The following is an 18820-nucleotide window of genomic DNA, read 5'->3' as shown; positions in this document are numbered from 1 at the left end:
TGTGGCATATATTAATCTCATTTAACCCTGAGGAACCCTTTAAGGCTTCTTGCTTTACTTTTTCAGTAAATACAACCAAAACCTAAAGAGGTTAACGGAATGTTCAGATCTCATGATGTGTTGTGAAAAAAAAAAAGAATTGAAATGTGTGCCCTGGCAGTGCTGACGCGTGCATGGGTAGCCCATATATGGCGGTTCTGTTGAACCTGTAAATATTGGGTTTCCTGGTCTAATTGATGAAGACGACTGACCAGGTCTCTTCCTCAGATAAGTGTAGTGGAATTTAAATCCAGGCTTCCCACTCAAAGCCTAGACTTCCTGTTTGCCAGGGTGTTCTGGTCTTCCACAGACACTGTAGCAGAACAGACGGCGCCTTACACCCTTGGGCCAGTCCAGAAACCATCCACAGCAAATGTGACATCCTGAGATGGCCTCTTAAAAATGTCTGCTTTTTACTTTTTTCTTTTACTGTTTGTTCTTTGACAATTGCATAGATGCATATATTTTTGTCATACTCAACCCTCCCCATCCTCTAACTCTTCCTGTTCCCACGAGCCCTCCCTTTTCCTCCTAACAATCCCCCTCCCATTTCATGTGATTTTGTTTTGTGACTCTTGATTTTAACCTGGGCTATTGCGTGTGTGTGCATGTGACGCTCGCCATTGAAGTGTGGATAACCTAGCCGTGGTTGCACTCAAGTCGTGAGTGACTCCGCACCCCCAGCAGCATTTTTTGGGCATATTTAATCTGCACTCTACCTTTTAGCGTATCCTGGCTTGTAGTGCACGAGCATGATGGTTTTTCAGTCCTTCTGTGCTGGTTCCATTTTCCTTGGCTACTGGACCAGATGCAGACAGACACAGCGAGATGACTGGCATGACAGAGCGGGCAAACACTGTCTGTGACTCCACCCTTGAGAAGATTTCCTACAGATTGTCAGTCACTGAGAACAGCAGTTAGAAGCCTCACTCCTTGTAGGTACAGTTGAACACTGAGCATTGAGCTAGCGGAAAGGCCCCTTTCCTTTAAGGACAGCAATTCCTGTAGTTCTGTTTGTTTGTTTAGTGTGTGGTCGTGGCTGTAGGCATCCTTGCTATTAAATATTACTTCCATGAAAACACGTGTATTTTACTAACATGAACTTCCCCTAGTGTCAGAGTATTAATGTTGCATCCGGACTACCATAGAGTGTTGATACATTGTGAAATTGATATTAATGCTGAGCCCTTTACCTTGTTGCAAAAGAAAGCAGAAAATAATAACTATAAACAGATTTGTTCCTTTATATAGTCTCCTAATTCTCCTTGAGTATGCTTCAGTGCTTCTCAATATTTTGATTTTGTTTTTTACTTGAGATGGTGACCCTGGCATGTTTCCAAGGCTAGTTTGAATCTTCTGTTTAAGCAGTTTTCTGGTCTCCGCCTCCCAGACAGTTGGAATCACACTGATGCAGTATTCCTTCTGCATTCTAGATGGTCCTCAGTCACATGGATCTGTGCTGAGCACCATGAGAAACAGTTTGTAATCAGAGCCCGGCATGAGCCTTGGGGGTTGTGCTTAGAAATGTACTGAGGGATTTTGAAAGATCTGACCCGTTTACTCACAGACTTCTCTGAGTGACACACGAACATATTCTCGTGTCCAGTAACCCTGGGGAGTGAAGAATCCCCTGCTGCTGGAGCCTCACTTCACAGCCTTACAGCCTCTCTGCCTGTGGATGTGTGTGTGTGTGACAGCATGTCACAGAAACAGACAAAGTTAAGAACAAAGATTTGAAACTGCTTCATTTCAGACCCGCTCGATGGGAAGCTGGCTTCGTGCTTTGTTGTCTTGTCATAGCTGTTTGTTTTGCTGTTTTCCTCTCCTTGTCAGTTTTATTATTCACATTCTTTGTTGTTTATTTTGTTTTTCTTTTCCATCTCCAGGTAACAATTATGGAGCTACAGGTAAGATTAGTTCTTCTTCATTGAAGTTTACTGAAGCTAGTACATTTTAGAAACATGTCCCCAACCCCCAACCTTTTTTTTTTTTTTAACAAGTTAGAACATAAAGACACTTTCTACAAAGAATGTTTTTGGCAGGCACTATAGAAACATGTCCATGAGTCAATGAGACACTCTCATTTCAGTCTGGATTTTGTTCTTTCAGGCACAGCTAGCTCAGAAGACCACTCTGATCAGCGATTCCAAGTTAAAGGAGCAGGAGTTGAGAGAGCAGGTACTGGCGAGGGCACTGTGTTCATGTGTGCTTGGGTCTTGGCCAATATCAAAACAATTGAGTTAATGATTTAATATTTGCTTTGAAATTCCTTCAGCCTTTTTGTTTTGTTTTGAGACAGGATTTCTCTGTAGCTTTGGAGCCTGTTATGGAGCTAGTCTTGTAGACCAGGCTGGCCTTGTACTCACAGAGATCCTCCTGCCTCTGCCTCCTAAGTGTTGGGATTAAAGGTGTGTGCCACCATTGCCTGGCATTTATTTTGTTGTTGTTGATGGATTTTTGTTTGGTTTGGTTTTTTTTGAAACAGGGTTTCTCTGTGTAGAGCCCTGACTGTTCTGAAACTCGCTCTGTAGACCAGGCTGGCCTCAGACTCACATAGATCCGCCTGCCTCTGCCTCCCCAGTACGGGAATTAAAGGTGTGCCCCACTACCACCCAGTGAAATTCTTTCTGTCTTAAGCAGGAAATTTTATTTCTAAATCCACAAGTTCTTTGAGACGGACTTTACATTTATGATTGCATATATTTAAACTGGAACATTTGCTATTTTTTTAAAAGATTTATTTTATATGTATGGGTACTTTGTATTCATGCATATATCAGTGTACAGTGTGTATGCCTGTTGGCATGGTCCCCTGAAACAAGTTACAGTTGTGAGCACTAGGAATTGAACCTGGGTCTTTTAGAGGAGCAGCTTGTGGTCACAATTGCTGAGTCATTTCTCCAGCCCCAAACTAGAACATTGTATCCTGCTATTTCTAGTGTTTGACATTTTGAATGTTTTGTATTTTTATCATTGTAAAAGGAATTATTTTTCTGGTTTCTCAAAGGAAAAATATGAAAATCATTCTTTAGTGCTTTTCCCCAATGATTGAGTTAATGTTACATGATTTTTACACATAGTATCCGTGGACAGTGTGTGTCACTCAGTTTCAGTGCTCTCCAGGGACTCAGCGTAAGCACATGCCAGTGTGTGTTTATGTGCAGTATGTGATGTCTAGTGATGATTGTCCCCGAGCTGTGGAGAACACTAGGCCACCCTAAGAGACTAAATCTCCCAATTTTTCCAGTTTTCTTAAAATACACATAAGCAAGACCTGACAGTTGCTGCAATGGGACATTAACATACTTTACATTGAGTATGCTTGAAATGGTTTGTATTTTTGAGTTCATAAAGACAGTCACTAAGTTAAAGTAAAGTAAGTCACCTTGCCTCCTCTCCCAGTAGTAAAGCCACTGTTCTCAAGCTCACTGCTTTAGCACTCCCTGCCTAAGTGTCTTTAAATCTTCAAAATTGTCACAGCACAGCAAGTTTTGTATTGCTCATTTTTATTGTGATAAAGTTCTCATATCAGAAACTCATCATTGTATACTTCCTGTTTCTATTTAAACTTTATACTTACTTAACCATCAATCCTTGTTACTCTCTCCCTTCAGCCTCTTGTAACCATTACTGTTTTCTGTTTCTGTGGATTTGTATGCTGTGTGCATTTCATCTTATGGGCCCAGACAGTACACAGCCTAGGATGTTAGCTTCAACAGTGAAACGGTGTATATTCTGTCTGTCCATCCATGTTGTCTGTCAGTTTCCCTGGCTGGGAAAAGAGGCCTGTGCTATCATGCCCAGCTACTTCTTACTTTCTTCTGTGAACAGAATGTGAATCAAATTCCATTGTATGGACCTAGCACAGCTGATAGCCACTCACCAGTTTACACACACAGTTGGATTGTTTCCACCTTTTGCCCGTAACAAGTAGTGCTGTTAAGAACATTTGTATTTCCATGTTTTTGTTTGTTTACTATTTTGATTTTATTTTCAGACAGGATCTTTCAGTATAGCCCTGGCTGTAGACCAGACTGGCACAAAGATCCTCCTGCCCGAGTGGTGGGACTGAAGGAATACCCACACCTGAACTTGTGTACCCCTTCTTGCTTGAGCATTTGCAGTTCTTTCAGGTGTGTGTGTGTGTAGGAAAGAGTGGGTTGCTTTCTGTATGAAAACTTGTTGAGAAGCTGCCGCACTGTTTCCCATAGCAGCTGCTCCGCACTGCAGCAGTGGTTTGTAAGGACCCTTCACACCCTACCAGAAAGATTGTTCACTGTAGCCCCCCCAAGAAGCTAGGAGGGAGCTTACTGTGGTGTTGGTTCACATTTGTCGAATGATTACTGACTCCAGCCATCTTTTCATCGGCTTCTTGGCCCTTTGTATCTCTTCTTTGGGATGATGTCATATTTATTAATGTCGTGTGGTTGTTCTGGGTTGTGTTTTCTTTTTGTTGCTGAGGTGTAAGGGCTTATTATGTATTCTGGATACAAATTTATTATCAGGTGTGCCATTTGCAAATATTTTCTCCCATTTTGTAATTTGCCTTTTCACATTTTTGATGTAATCTTTTAATACAAAAAGGTTTTTATTATAATAAAATTCAAATTTTTTGTATTTTTCTCTATTGAATATGCTTTTAGTTTCTGCCAAAGAAACTATTTCTTTTAATTTTATCGCATATATTGTTCCTTCAGCATTGAAAAGCATCCAGTAGCTCTTCTCCTGCAGCTATTCTTTTCCTTACATGTGATCTTCATATTAACTTTATGGTATGGTTTGAATATTGTCTTTAGGTTCATAATTTAGAAGACCGTCTGAAGAGATATGAAAAGCCTGTGTGTGCGACAACCGTGGGGACACCTTACAAAGGTGAGCGGGCTGCTGTCAGGCGATTTATGAATGTGTGTGGGATTCATAATCTTTTTTTACTTTTATTTTGTATCTTTTTTTAGTAGTCGACAAGTATAAACTATATACTTGCTGCAGCATGCTGCTTCTAAAACATTTGTTCATGGCAGGGTGCCAAGTTGAGCTTGTTGGCAGCCGTCACCTCACACAGTAACCTTCCGTGGTGGTTATCTCAGCCACTGCTCTGCTGTGCAGAGTCACCGTGACCAAGGCAGCTGCTTACATACAGCCTTGGACTAGGAGCTGCTTCCAGTGTCAGGGAGGTAGAGCCCATGACCATCATGTCTGGGAGCATGGTAGCAGGCAGAGAGACAAACACTGGGCTTGGTGTGGTTTTTGAAACTCAAATGCTCACTCCCCAGTGACACAACGCCTCCAACAAGGCCACACCTCCTACTGTTGTCCCAAAACACTTCCACCATCTAGGAACCAGACATTCAAATACATGAGTCTGTGCGGGCCGTTTTCATTCAGACCAGCACACTGTGAGCACAGTCAATCTAGACCTGCTGCTTTCCCAGCGGCAGTTGTCTTGAAGGTGTTTCTGTTATGATGCTGACATCTTGTCTCCTTTGAACAATGACCACCCCCACTCCACCTGATCTCCCAGCTGGTGGTAACTACCTAACTACTGTCTTATTCTGTTCTTTGCATCTAGCTTGTGTAGATTTTATTTATGTGAGTGAGATCCTGCAGTATTTGTCATTCTGTGTCTGGCCTGCTTTGTTTCATGCAGTGTCTTACAGCCTCATTTCTTACATACATACTAAATCCAAGTGTCAGACATTATTCCGTACACATTGCATACATCAGCACATCTAAACGATGAAAAGAATCCGAGCAGTCTCATGTGACTGTGCACACTGACCTTCTGCATGCTGCTGCTTTTAAGATTTGAATGATCACCCTCCTGTAGGGAGAAATAAAGTGTTTCCTCTCCGTATAAGCCCCTGTATGTATTTCTGTAATCTATAATCAGCACCTTCATGATGCTGAACCCCTCTGACACTGTGCTACTTATTCTTCTGCTCTCATATTTAATATCTATGTATAAATTTCCAGCAATATTTTGTTTAGATTTTCCCAGTTGCGTAATTTACGTGATCTTTTTCTTCGTTTTGTTTAGTGTAAGTTTGAGAATCATCTAGGTTGTATATTTTATTCCATTAGCTCGTTGCATACTTGTCCATGTCTCCTGTAGAAGATTTTCTGTAGAATACGGAACTAAGAATAGAATCGGGACACCACAGGATGTAAAATTTTTCAGCCCACTGGTGTCCACTTTCCTTGGTACCACTGTGGCCTCAAGTTAGGTTGTCATTTTCTTTTTTTTTTTTTTTTTTTTTGGTTTTTCGAGACAGGGTTTCTCTGTGGCTTTGGAGCCTGTCCTGGAACTAGCTCTGTAGACCAGGCTGGCCTCGAACTCACAGAGATCTGCCTGCCTCAGCCTCCCGAGTGCTGGGATTAAAGGCGTGCACCACCGTCGCCCGGCAGTTGTCATTTTCTTTTTCATAAGATCTTAAATTTCCTCTTATTTTATTTTTATTAGCGTATATTAATTATACAAATTAATGAGCTCTCAGGACATTTCCATATTTGCATATAATTACATTTATCTTATCCACAGCCTTTTTTATTCTTTCTTACTCCTCTTTCTGTTTTCTCCCTTCACACAGTTAATAGCCTTCTTGAGCCCCCAAGTAGCTGGGATTTCAGGCTTGTGCCACCGGACACAGTTCACATAAAAATATTTGGAAATCACTATGACACCGTACTTTGCACACTTCCAGGTTCTTTATTTTTCTTGTGTTTCAAAACATTTTTTAAAATTTGATTTGAACTGGGTACTCTAATATTAGAATGCTGAAATGTCTGAGATAGTAACTCATTAATAAAATGAAGGTGGTAGTGTCAGTCATCGGGATGCTTGAAGTCGCCCACGTGCTATTTAGCAGAGACACTAATGTTAAGGAACTTTTACACTGACTTGGTCTTGTAAGATAAGGATACGGGAAATAAAAATTCTACAACAGTTATTTTTGCTTCTACCAAGCAGCTGTGGGAAACAGTGCCTCTTTCTGTTCCCTCCTTTGTACCCTGATGTGTCTGCTTTCTGAGTGGCGAGTTATCCGGGTTTGATTTTCTTTCTCGACAGGTGGCAATCTACACCACACTGATGTCTCACTCTTCGGAGAACCTACTGAGTTCGAATATTTGCGAAAAGTCCTGTTTGAATATATGATGGGCCGGGAGACCAAGGTATGGGTCCTGCCTCGTGACCTGGTGTCAGGCTCTTTTTAACACACACATTAGATCATTATGCTCAGACAGTGTGTTCACAAAAATGAACTGACTGGCAGTCCTGTTTGTTTTAAGATATTTAAATTTAAAAATGATACTAGCTGCTACTGAATACTGCTGCAATGCAAATCTCATAAATTACAAAAAGTGAAGTATATGGCTAGTTTGTGTGTGTGTGTGTGTGTGTGTGTGTGTGTGTGCGCGCGCGAGAGAGAGAGAGAGAGAGAGAGAGAGAGAGAGAGAGAGAGAGAGACTGCAGATCTTAAAAGCGGAAGTGATTTTATTTTAAGGAGGTTTTGTTTTTTGTTTTTTTTTTCTCCCGAGAAAGGGTTTCTCTGGAACTTGCTCTGTAGACCAGGCTGGTCTTGAACTCACAGAGATCCGCCTGCCTCTGCCTCCCGAGCGCTAGGATTAAAGGCGAGTGCCACCACTGCCCAGTTTTCAGGAGGTTTTTAATGCACTATAGATAGCACTGTGAGTCACTGTGTTATCACCATGACAATGACTGCTAAGGAACATCCAGAGATCATTTCTGCATGTGTGGGATATTGATCATCTTCAAATTACCACACTGGAAGTAGGAATGGCTAGTCAGTTTGCTTTCTAGAATGTAGTTCCTACATCAGGCCCTTGATAGAGAGTCCTGACTTATTTGTGTCCTCTACAGTTGGTCTAAAACCTTATATTAGATACTTGGCAAATATATCTTGAATGGAATTGAACGTTGTTAGGGAACAACATGAAAGTTGTTTCATGAGCTTTTTTTTAATCAGTAAAAGTTTTGTTGTAATCATTGTCTGTTTTTGACACTTGTAGGCTCTTCTTGGGATTTGCATTGTCTGTGTCATGACTGAGAATGGTACAGTGACCTTTTCTGTCACTGGAAACAGTCGCTATGGCTATGTGCTGAGTCACAGAGATGCTGGCCAGTCAGACAGTGATCTAGAAAGGGGGTATAAAGCCGAAAGGAGCAAGGCATAGATAAGGACCTTAAATAGTATTCCCAGTTTGTAGGTCGGAGACACAGAGAAGCACCAGGAGCCAGAGTTCATATGAATCCTTAGTATTTGTAGAAATTATGTTTTGTTTACATCAAGCAGATTTAGGGAGTATTTTTTGTTGCTTGGTTTTAGTTTTGGATTTTGAAGCATGGTCTTGCTGTGTTACCTGCTTTGCCTCCCAGGAGTTGGGATTACAGGCATATACTACCATGTCTGACTATCAAGTCCTTTCAGATAAAAATTATGTTACAGTAATGTGATCTTGAGAGGGATCTATTAGTTCCCAGTGGTCCAGTGTCCCCTTTCCTTCAGGGCTTTACTAGTTTTTCCCTTGTCTTAAGGTAACACCGATGAATGACTGTTTCCCCTTTACTGTGCTCTTCTTAATGCAGCTAAGGCAGCAGCCTTGGCAGCTTGGGAGGTGGCTAACTTTGTGTGCATGCGCAGGAGGTGGGAGACTGGGCTTTGAGACCTTCTCAGGACGGGAGCCACTCGGACTCTCCTGTTGGAGTGCAACTGGGCTGGCTAACACACCGTGGCCTTCCTGAGTCTAACACGCTAGCTGCCTCTGCCTGTTGCTCCTGGGGAGTGTAGCTTGTGAAATGTCGTTTCCAAGTTGAAAACTTTGAAAAAGAGACAGCCCAAGCCAAATGTAATCTTGTGCTTTCTGAGCCGGTGGTTCCCTTCAGTTTACAGTGTGGAAGGCAGCGAGAGGGCTGCTCCAGCTGCCCCAGCTGCCCCAGAGGCACAGGTTCTTCATGGCCTTTGTCTACATTTGTTGTGATTTTCTGATTACTGATGATGAGCAGCCTATAATTCTTCCCTCATTTTATATGTGCGTGTTGAAGCTGGTGGTAGGTGTAATCTACTGTTTGTTCATTCATGGACGTGGAAGCTGACGCCACTCCTGACTTTAGAACTGAGCAGTTCTCAGTTACCACACTGTGGAGCCGAGTGCAGTTAAGGATGGTAAGAGCTTCCCTTGCGGGGCTTTAGACTGGAGAGGCTTAGGTTCTGTTCAGGGCTCTCAGCACTCATTCAGGATGGGCAGCAGCTGAGAGAGAAGGTCCAAGAGAATGACGTGTGAGTTCCTTGAGTCATAAGTAGTCTGGTCCAGCTGAGCACTGTATCTGTGAGGTACAGTTGTCTCCAGCTGGCACCAGACAGTCTTGAAGGCTAGATGATTTGAAAGAGTTTCAGAATTTTATGTGTATATATCACAGAGAAGATGACCCTGAATGCTACCAACAAGAATGAAGCTGGTTTTTGACACAACTTTTGCTGATTTGCTTAGTTTCTCTATATTAACAAGGAACTCAGAGTGGAGAGCAGGTTATATTTTAGGGTGAACCAGCCTGTGGAGGACCTGGTGGTGTGTCGTCTGTACCTAGCAGTCTTCGTGTGTCGTCCTACCTGTTTTTCTTCACCTGCTTTGGCTACAGCATTCTTCGTGAGGCAGAAAAACACTCGTATAGTACACATAGGCTTGTAGCATGGATCCCCCCCCCAGCCTGCTTTTGCCGCTGGGTTTTGATCCTCCACTCTGTTGTTGATTCAACATCCAATCTGCCTTCTGTTTTGCTTCGTAAGCTTAATTGAAGAGGCATTCACGAGGAAGCAGTAGCTGAAGAGCTTGCCTATAAATCAGCTGGTCCATTTGAACGTCTCCATACTTCTCAGGGTCTGAGGATGTGTTTTGGAGAGCAGACAGTCTGATTTCTTTCCAGGTATAGCGAGAGTCCTGGCTGCTTCATGAAAGCTTTTCTGGCGAGCTGGAGGCTTTACTGGTTGTCAGCTGTAGATTCTGGGTCCCTGGTGAATTCTAGAAGTGTGAAGAGGCACAGATCCTGGTTGTGTCATTATAAATGTGTTTGGATGTGGATGTGTGTGGGTTCAGAGTGAGTTGTACTTTGTTAGCTTGTATGATACTGAAATTAAGGAAATGGTCCATATAACTGAATTTTAGATTTTTGGTACCTGGGGGAAAAGTTTTTATAAATGGGACACAGGAAGTTGCCTCTGTGTTAACAAAAAGAAAACCCTGAAGTAGTTGCTACTTCTGATTTCCTTTAGCCAGTTCAGATGTATATGCTTGACCTCCATACTCAAGTTTTGTACACTAGTTTGTGTTCTGTCTAGTTGATATGGAATCCTTCAAGAGCCTGATTGCTTTAAATGGCATTTTTAGGGTTTTTTTTTTTTAAAGCTATTAAAATGGCAGAGGCAAAGGCAAGAAAGATACCTGAAACTAAAGTTATTGTGTGTGGGGTCTGCATCTAGTAAGTTATTAGGAATGTGTAATGTCTTGCCTTGACTCTACAGGTTTTAAAATGTTAATTTCCTTTCTGGTAATAATTTAATTTTTCTAGTGATTTGAATGAAGTTTCAAAACTTTGGGTTGATAATGTTGTGCTGATTTTTTTCCCTACAACTTTTCCCAGAAACTTACTGCTGCCAGCACACACACAGGCCTATACACAGAGTACATGTAGCCATGAGTACTGGTCCTCTTGTCTGGGATGCTCTACCATGCACTGTAGGAATCCCCAGGAGAGTGTACCACCTGACTTGATGTAAGCGCTGAACTCCTTGTCCTTCTTACTTCCTAAGTGACATCTTCTTCCCTCTCTGTCTCCCTCACAACATCTCAGCTTGATACACAATAGGGAGTTTCAACCTTTGAGGAGATTTCCAGGAGCTTATGAGTGACAGTCTGACTCACGGTATATTTATTCTGATCTGCACAGTTTATGATCTTGTTTTGCAAACCTCCATGTGTAATGTTTTGATTCATCATGTGTTCTACCAAACAAAACATTGTGTTCCTTTAATATGTAATTTCTACTAGGCCAATGTGCTGCATGTCCTGAAAAGTAACTACTAAGCATGTTCATGTCCATGCAGTAGCCCATGTTTATGAGATATATGATGTGATTTAGTTAGAGCTGAACCCTGGGGGCTTCGAATCCTTGTTATTTAGAGCATATATTTTGCAATGCATCACTGTAGGTTACTGCAAATATGAGGCCTTTTCAGATGAATCCATGATGATGTTTCATCTTAAGCCAAAAGACCAAGAGCTAGATCTTTATCTTCATGCTTCATGCTATTGGAGATGCATCGTCTAAAGTAATTCAAACGCGGACCTTGTAAGGAACCTTCTTGAATTGAAATGCTAGTGCTTCCTTGACTAATAATCTTCACATCATACTTCTTTGTTCGTGGCTTCCATTGAGAGCACTAAAGAACCCCTCAGCAGAACATGTCAGACGGTGTGAGACTGCATCGCCTCGTGTCTACTAATGATCTCTTTCCTGTCGCTTCTAGACCATGGCGAAAGTTATAACCACTGTCCTGAAATTCCCTGATGATCAGGCTCAGAAAATTTTGGAAAGAGAAGATGCCCGGCTGATGGTGAGTTCCAGAAGGAAGATGTAGGGAAGCAGCTTTCTTACAGTTTATATTCTACCTCATTTGTAAAAAGAAATTGAAATTTTTTGAATGCCTTTTGTACTGCAACTTAGAAAGTGATGGTTGATGGACAGTAAGAAGGTTTAAGCTGGATGTGGTGGGGACGTGAAGGGAGAGAGTTGTCTTTCTCAGTAGCGTGGACACTGGTGCCGTGTGTGTAGTGTGTAGTTCCCAGAGCTTGAGCTGCTGATGGTAAGGATGGAGGAGTGTTTGTCCTTCTGCTGCACAGAGCACAGCTTCTCAACAGCACCCTGTCCTTTCTGCTATTGTAAAGTATATTCATGGGCATTGATTCGAAAGACTTTAATCATCTTTGGGGCCAATAAGATGACTCAGCAGACAAAGGCAGATAGTGAGCAATGCCAAACAACACAACTCTCAAGGCAGACCAAAAAATATTTAAGCATATCTAAAGGAAAACATTAGGTCGTTTATCCTTGAGTAACACAGTTTTCATTCTAGAAAGGGATGAACTGGGGCTGGCTCTTGAGTTAATCTTCCCTTGCTTCTGAGGCTGACCTGCCCAGGCTTTAAACAAAACCTCATGTCTCTTGACACTTTACTTGCTGAATAAATTCAGTCTTCAGCCACCTACCACTACGGCTGTTACAGAGAATATAGGAAAGTGGAGACTTTGAAGGACACAGAATGGTTACTTTCATCCAGTCATGTGTAATGAAAATTGGCCTTATAGATCATTCAAGTGATAAAAGCAGGTAGGAAATACGAAGTGATTTATGGGCATGAAGTGAGAGAGATCCTAAAATATAAACTGCAGATTAATCAAATTGATTGGCCTTTTGGGGGGAGAGCAGTCAGTCTGAAGGGGTTGTTGGTGTTTGTAGAGTGATTCAGGGTCATTTCCTCTATCTCTAAGAGAGCTTCATTAATAAAGTATAGTATAGTTGGCTGAAATTGGAACCAGGAGATTCTGTTGTTTTAAAGAAGCCTCTTTTCGAGTTTTCCTAAAAGACCAGCTTTCTCAGTAAAGTGCTGCAGACCCCGAAGACAAATCTACGCGTCAGTTTCCCCAGTGACTGTGCTGCTGCCAGGAGATTCCTTCCCTGGTCTCTGAGGGTTTGTCTTCCTCACTCACTCGCTTGTGCTTGGCTCTCACACTCATCCTCCATGTTGCCTGCTTACTCTGCTTTGTGGTTTTAGAGCCTCATGCATGCTGGAGCCCTGCACCAGTGAGCTGCATCCGCAGCCTCATGTGTAGTTCTGGATTTAGCTCTTGATCATTCTTATACTGTTCGTCTCTCCCGTTTCCACTTGAGTCAGAATTTTTTAAGTCTCTTAAGTTAATAAATCATCTTTATAACGTTTTAGGTGGCGTCTTCCATACATGCCAGGAGTTTGAAAATAAATTCAAATAAAAATGGCACATAAGGAAAAATAGTGCATATGTAAATGTGGGTTTGACTGACGCTGTTAGGATAAGACTCTGTCAGATCGCTTTTTAAAATGTAAACAATTCAGAAAAATTACTTGGAAAATCTTTTATAATCTTAAACGTCCAGACTGTTTGCCCCATGCCAAGATAATGTCTGTTAATAGTGTGGCAAGCCCGAGAACATGCCAAGAATCCCAGCACTTAGGAGGTGAAGCAGAAGAATCTCAAGTTCACGGCCATCGTGGGCCACAAAGTGGGAGACTCTCCCAAAATAAAACATTAAATAGCTCCACTAGATTTTTCTTTGTTTGATTTACTAAGTGGTTTTCATTTCTTAAAAGCATAGACAGCATATCCACAAACTTTATCTTGTGTGCTTCTGCAGATTTTCCTACAGAATACTAACCTATTATGTTGTGTGTATTGAAAAACATTTTTCTATTTAATTGTGCTACTTTTTACTAACTTCATATTAAATATGTATGTTCTTCAGAAGCTTGTCATTTATCCAAAAGTAGACTCAGGTTTGGCAAACAGACTCTGTTGTCATACTGCCATCTCAAAGCAAACCATAAAGCTAGCTAATGGTGATGGGCGATGGCACCTGACATTAGGGCGTGGCTGAGATCAAGTTCCTTTACCTTGAAGTTGCAACTGTTTCATTCCTGAAAACACTTTTTTTTTTTGATTTGAGACAGGGTTTCTCTGTAGCTTTGGAGCCTGTCCTGGAACTAGCTCTTGTAGACCAGGCTGACCTTGAACTCCCAGAGATAGACCTGCCTCTGCCTCCCAAGTGCTGGGACTAAAGGTTTGCGCCACCACTGCCCGGCCCAGCAAACACTCTTGATACTCTGTTGAATTAAAAGGGAATTACTCAGTGATAAAGTTGATACTTTTTAGAAATAAGAGTTCAATATACAGTTGTACTGTGTTTCAAATTTATCAACTTCCAAAAGTTTGTGGGTATAAACCAAAATTAGGTAAATCAAATTTTAATTTATACTATAAAGGACTTACGAAAAAATCATTTTATAATATAACCTCCTCTAATTTACCTGGCAGTTAAAGGCACCGTTAGCATGAAGTACATCTTCAGCACTTAAACTCTTAAATGAAAATTAAAAGTAAAAATCTAGGATGGGGAAAGTATTACATAGTCCTTATGCTTGCCTGGTGACTCTCAGTTTGAAAACAATTAAGTACTATCTGTAATTCTCCACTTCATATACACAATTTAACCTGTGCACTGTTGTCTGAAAACTAACCCAACAAGCTTTTCCTCTTGGCTTTGTAGTTTCCTTCACCTCGCAGTGGCATCTTCTGATACCTGAGTCTGTGCTTAGTAAGCGTGTGGTGAGTGGAGAGTCATAATGTCTTGTAACTTTGGTACTGAAATCACAGATAGTGCATGCGATTAACCATTTCACTGGGATTATTTTGTTCTTTTTAATGAGCATGATTATTACATTGGGTTAATGTAATTGCTTTCTGTTGTTTATGTTAAATGGACTGATATATATATAAAGAGAGAGACTAAAAACCAACAAAAATGGCATTTGAAGTTACTACAGATTATGATAGAGAAATGAAAAATAATTTTTCAATGTGAAGTGATGAAATACAGTGTGTACTGTGTTTCAGATTCAAATGAAGAAATGTATTTCACACATCCGGACCCTAAATTGCTACAAAGCTTAATTATAATGCTAGTTTAAACACAATGAAAACTAATAAAGCTGATTAAAATAAAGAGTTTCGTTGCATCCTAGGATTGCACAGCTCGATTCAAGTTAGCACATGGGTTCTGTAGATGCTCCTAGGAAGCCTAGTTTAATTGAATATGGCTGTTTCTGATGAACATTTTATTACAATGAAATGTAATTATCTAAATGTTTCCCATGATTTACTGTCTTTAAGGACTCTGAGTCTCACACAGTATTTATGTCATTAGCTTGATTTAATATTGCCATAAACATTTAGGGTCCACACAGACCTCAAACTTGGCTGCAATTTTCACAGATAAATTGAATCACAGTCAGTAAAACCTGATTATATTTCATGATGATGGTTTGTTCCAGCCATGAACAAATATAACAGGATATTTTAAAGACTGTTTTAATTTAAAAAACATTCATTTTAAAAAGATTTATTTACTTTTATTTTATGTGTCGTGTGTTTGTCTATGTGCATGTACACCACAGAGGCCAGGAGAGGGCATTAGATCCCCTGGAACTGGAGTTACAAGGTGGTTTAGCCACCCTGTGGGTGTTGGGACCTCAACAGGAGCAGCCAGTGCTCTTACTCTGTGGAGAATGTCTCTAGCCCCTCTGTTTTTTAAGTTTTTTTTTTTTTTCAAACTGCCTGCATCAAGTCTCCTTTTGATCTTCATAGTGTGTCATCTGACTTGCTTGCATGATTACCTAGAGCCGTCCTGTCCCTGTCTCCATTACAGTGGTCGGCAGGGCAGAGCATGGTTTATTAGGTGGCTGTAGGAAGCCTAGGTACAGCTTATGGAACACCTTCAGAGTCAGACAGAAATATGGCAGGGGACAGAAGCACCTCTCCCTTCTATTCAGAACAGCAGGTCTTGGCCTTCCCACAGTCTCCCTACCTCCTCTTCCAAAAATCCCCTTTACGGCCCCTTACCATAAAGGATGCTAAAGAAACAAGGTTTTAATGCCTCTGGGATAGGCAAGAATGGGAATAGATTATCCTGTTTGTCTCCTGGCAGTAAGGACGCCACGCGTTGACCAGCAGTGACTTCTGATTTGTTTGTTCTTTTTTTCTTTTTAATATTTATTTATTTATTTATTTATTTATTTATTTATTTATTTATTTATTTATTTATTTGAAGAAAGGGTTTTTCTGTGTAGCCTAGGCTAGGATTTTCCTGCCCAACCTCCCTAATGATTGGATTACAGGCATATGCCACAGGACCTGGCTAGAATGACCTTCATTTTGCTGAGTGGCCTCTATTTTGATGTCAGAGATTAGGGCTAAATAGAGTGGATCTAGCCATACAATCTTTGGGAGATGGTTTTCTAAGGGAGTCTTCTAAAACCTTTTAAGTGGAAGTGTCTGAGCTCCTGCAGGGCAAAGGTGGCGACAGCGTTAACTAGACACTGATGACAGACACAGGGACAGGCTGCAGATAGCCTCATGGACATTTGAACATAGCTTTTTACTTCAGATATTAAAAACATGCTGGCAACTTTAGTAAAAAAAAATATAATAAGAAAGAACAACAAGTTTATGAGCCTTGAGTGTCTGTGAGTCAGATGTCTCCCTAGCTAGTCAAGTAGTGCTGTGTCAGCTGCACAGGGCTGCAGACAGGTGCTCTCAAGCTGGAAACACCTGCCTCGGCATTTCTGCTCAGCGACTGCTTGTCCGTTCAGCATTCAGGTGAAACATTTCAGACCCAAGCTTTGCAAACCTGAGTGAATGCCCACGTCTGCCGTCACTCTCCAGGTTCTAGCGTTCTGTGAGACTCTCCCAGTTCTCACTCTCGCTTTCTCTCCATTATTTCTTCCTTTTGTCATGTTTGGTTGTTACCTGTAGACATGATGCTTGCAAGTACAAGCGAATAAATGTGTTTTTAAGAAGAAAATTAACCTACAAGTATGATTATCATGCTCAGTAAATGAAATACCAAGATAATACTAGTGTTATCTAATATTATATACAATATTCAAATTTTCCAGCTTTTGAATGAGATCTTTCATAAATGTTTAAGACCCCGGGCTCCACAAAGTGCGCACATTGCAGACTGTGTTTTACACTAGAGAACTTGGTCTCTGCTTTCATAACATCACAGTTGTGCCACTTCGTTGAATGAATTCTGTTTCCTAGAAGCATTTGAACCGAGGTTTCAAAGTCCGGACTGAAGGAGAACCTTAGCAGGAGTCTCACAGCCCCTTCCAGGTCCTGGGGCCAGCAGGACGCGGAGCTAGCTTTCTAAAGACACTCGGTTTGTCTCTCCTGCTTGACCTCTAACATCCTAAGTAACGTCCTCAATCTGAGCACTAGCAGGGAACATTTTAATCTAGGAAACCCTTAGGGAGATCCGGGGTTGTGTCTCATTTTAATGATTCATGATCCAGGTCTCAGCCTCAAAATCCACACCTAAATACTGTTCTCTGGGACTGCTCAATCAGTTTAAATTGCTCTAAAAGTAGTTTCTAGAAGATTCCATTAGGAATCAATATTTGAAATGTTTTTACTTTTTTATGTCATCCTTAGAGTGTAAGTTATTTTACCTTACCTTGAAAACACAAAACAATTCTCACATGAAGTTGGCTATAAAAGCTTGTTTGTTTGTTTGTTTTTTCACCCTAATTTCCTTTTTGTTTTTCAGTCATGGCTCCGAACTTCATCTTGAAGAAATGGGGAGAGTGAGACTGGGCAACCACTGCTTGGCAAACTGCCCGTGCTGTGTCGTGCAGACAGGTCTCACCCTGCCCCGCACGAGCACTGCCTGCAAAGCAGGTGTTCTGGGTGGAGAAATGGGGTAATTTTGTTCTTTTTCTTTGAGAAGTCTTTTGTGGTTGTGGCTGTTCTGACTGGCTTGCCCTGGTCACTCAGTGCCCCTGTCATCTTTTCCTTCCCCCTTTTAAAGAACTGCCTATCTTCCGTATTTATTTTAGGGTGATTTCTTTTTCTTCTTAAAGACTTGTGCAATATATTTTGAGGTGAAACTTAGTGGATTTTTTCTGATAAATTAAGAGAAAATTCTCTATTTCCCAGATTGATTTTTTGACTATTTGCTAAAGCCTAATTCTTTAAACTATGATAAGTCCCAAATGGCAGCACCTCATGTTTACCTGGCTTTTATACTTATATTATTTTTCAGAGGAAAAAATACTACTGTAAATTGTAAATAGTCAATACATAATTCTATTGTATGCACATCAGTGACTGTTGGCCATGTCATCTCAGAGGATCAGATAAATAAAGTATATTTCCTTTATAATATTTCTCATTGTGCTTCTTCGTACGTTGAAATCACTTCCAGCTGATTAAGCATCCATGTTTCAGTGAAGTGAATGTAGAGAGGTTGCCGGGAGAGCTAAAAGGAGACACTAGGAAAGGTTTGTGTGTGCTCGGCTTCATATGAGCAATGGGAAGGACGTGGACCCCTCCTCTGTTGTTCCAGGAGGGCTTCTGTAGGCTCTGGGGGTCACTGATTCTCTTAGGCCTAATGAGAGAGAAGTTCCCGGATGCCAGGCTGTGGGAACTGCTAAGAAGTTCTAGGGACAGCAGTACTCGAACTCATAGATCTATAGACTTCTGCCTGAGATTGAACTTCAGTTCTCCAGCAGTTGGCCTGCTTTGCTGGGGGTTCTTGCTCTATGAGAAGAGTACAAGCTCTGTAGAGGGGATGGGGCCACCCACACCTTACAACTGACCTGCTTGTTTTTAGAGAGATGACAGGAATCACCACACCACACACACACACACACTTATTTAAATTGGCAAAATTGTATACCACTGAAGGGTTTCTGACAGTAGAATAACTTATTCTTTTTTGTTTTGTTGTTTTTTTTGTTTTTTGGAGACAGGGTTTCTCTGTAGCTTTGGAGCCTGTCCTGGAACTAGCTCTTATAGTCCAGGCTGGCCTTGAACTCACAGAGATCCGCCTGCTTTTGCCTCCTGAGTGCTGAGATTATGACTTACCTTTTTTATGCCTCTTTCTGGGGCAGAAGTG

At 41.2% G+C, this 18820-nt stretch overlaps 1 protein-coding gene across 9 annotated transcripts in view; it reads left to right on the top strand.

The window, feature by feature from the left end:
* The window catches only part of Golga4 (golgin A4), an 87056-nt gene extending 68971 nt beyond the window's left edge, over positions 1 to 18085 (top strand). For 5 of the 9 annotated variants that reach the window (XM_050141736.1, XM_050141735.1, XM_050141741.1 and 2 more), the window contains 7 exons: positions 1926 to 1946; positions 2149 to 2217; positions 4836 to 4911; positions 7106 to 7209; positions 11580 to 11666; positions 14411 to 14469; positions 17471 to 18085. In XM_050141736.1, the coding sequence (XP_049997693.1) occupies positions 1926 to 1946; positions 2149 to 2217; positions 4836 to 4911; positions 7106 to 7209; positions 11580 to 11666; positions 14411 to 14440 (387 nt within the window). In that variant the 3' untranslated portion in view covers positions 14441 to 14469; positions 17471 to 18085. The other 4 variants (XM_050141738.1, XM_050141737.1, XM_050141742.1 and 1 more) reach the window with 2 other exon arrangements.
* Positions 18086 to 18820: the final 735 nt, after the last annotated feature.

This window comes from Alexandromys fortis, unplaced genomic scaffold, assembly GCF_014885135.2.
Source record: "Alexandromys fortis isolate MF-2015 unplaced genomic scaffold, M_Fortis_MF-2015_v1.1 scaffold_44, whole genome shotgun sequence".
Taxonomy (NCBI): Eukaryota; Metazoa; Chordata; class Mammalia; order Rodentia; family Cricetidae; genus Alexandromys; species Alexandromys fortis.
The sequence above is the reverse complement of the archived record's forward strand: the minus strand, read 5'-3'. Positions and strand labels throughout refer to the sequence as shown.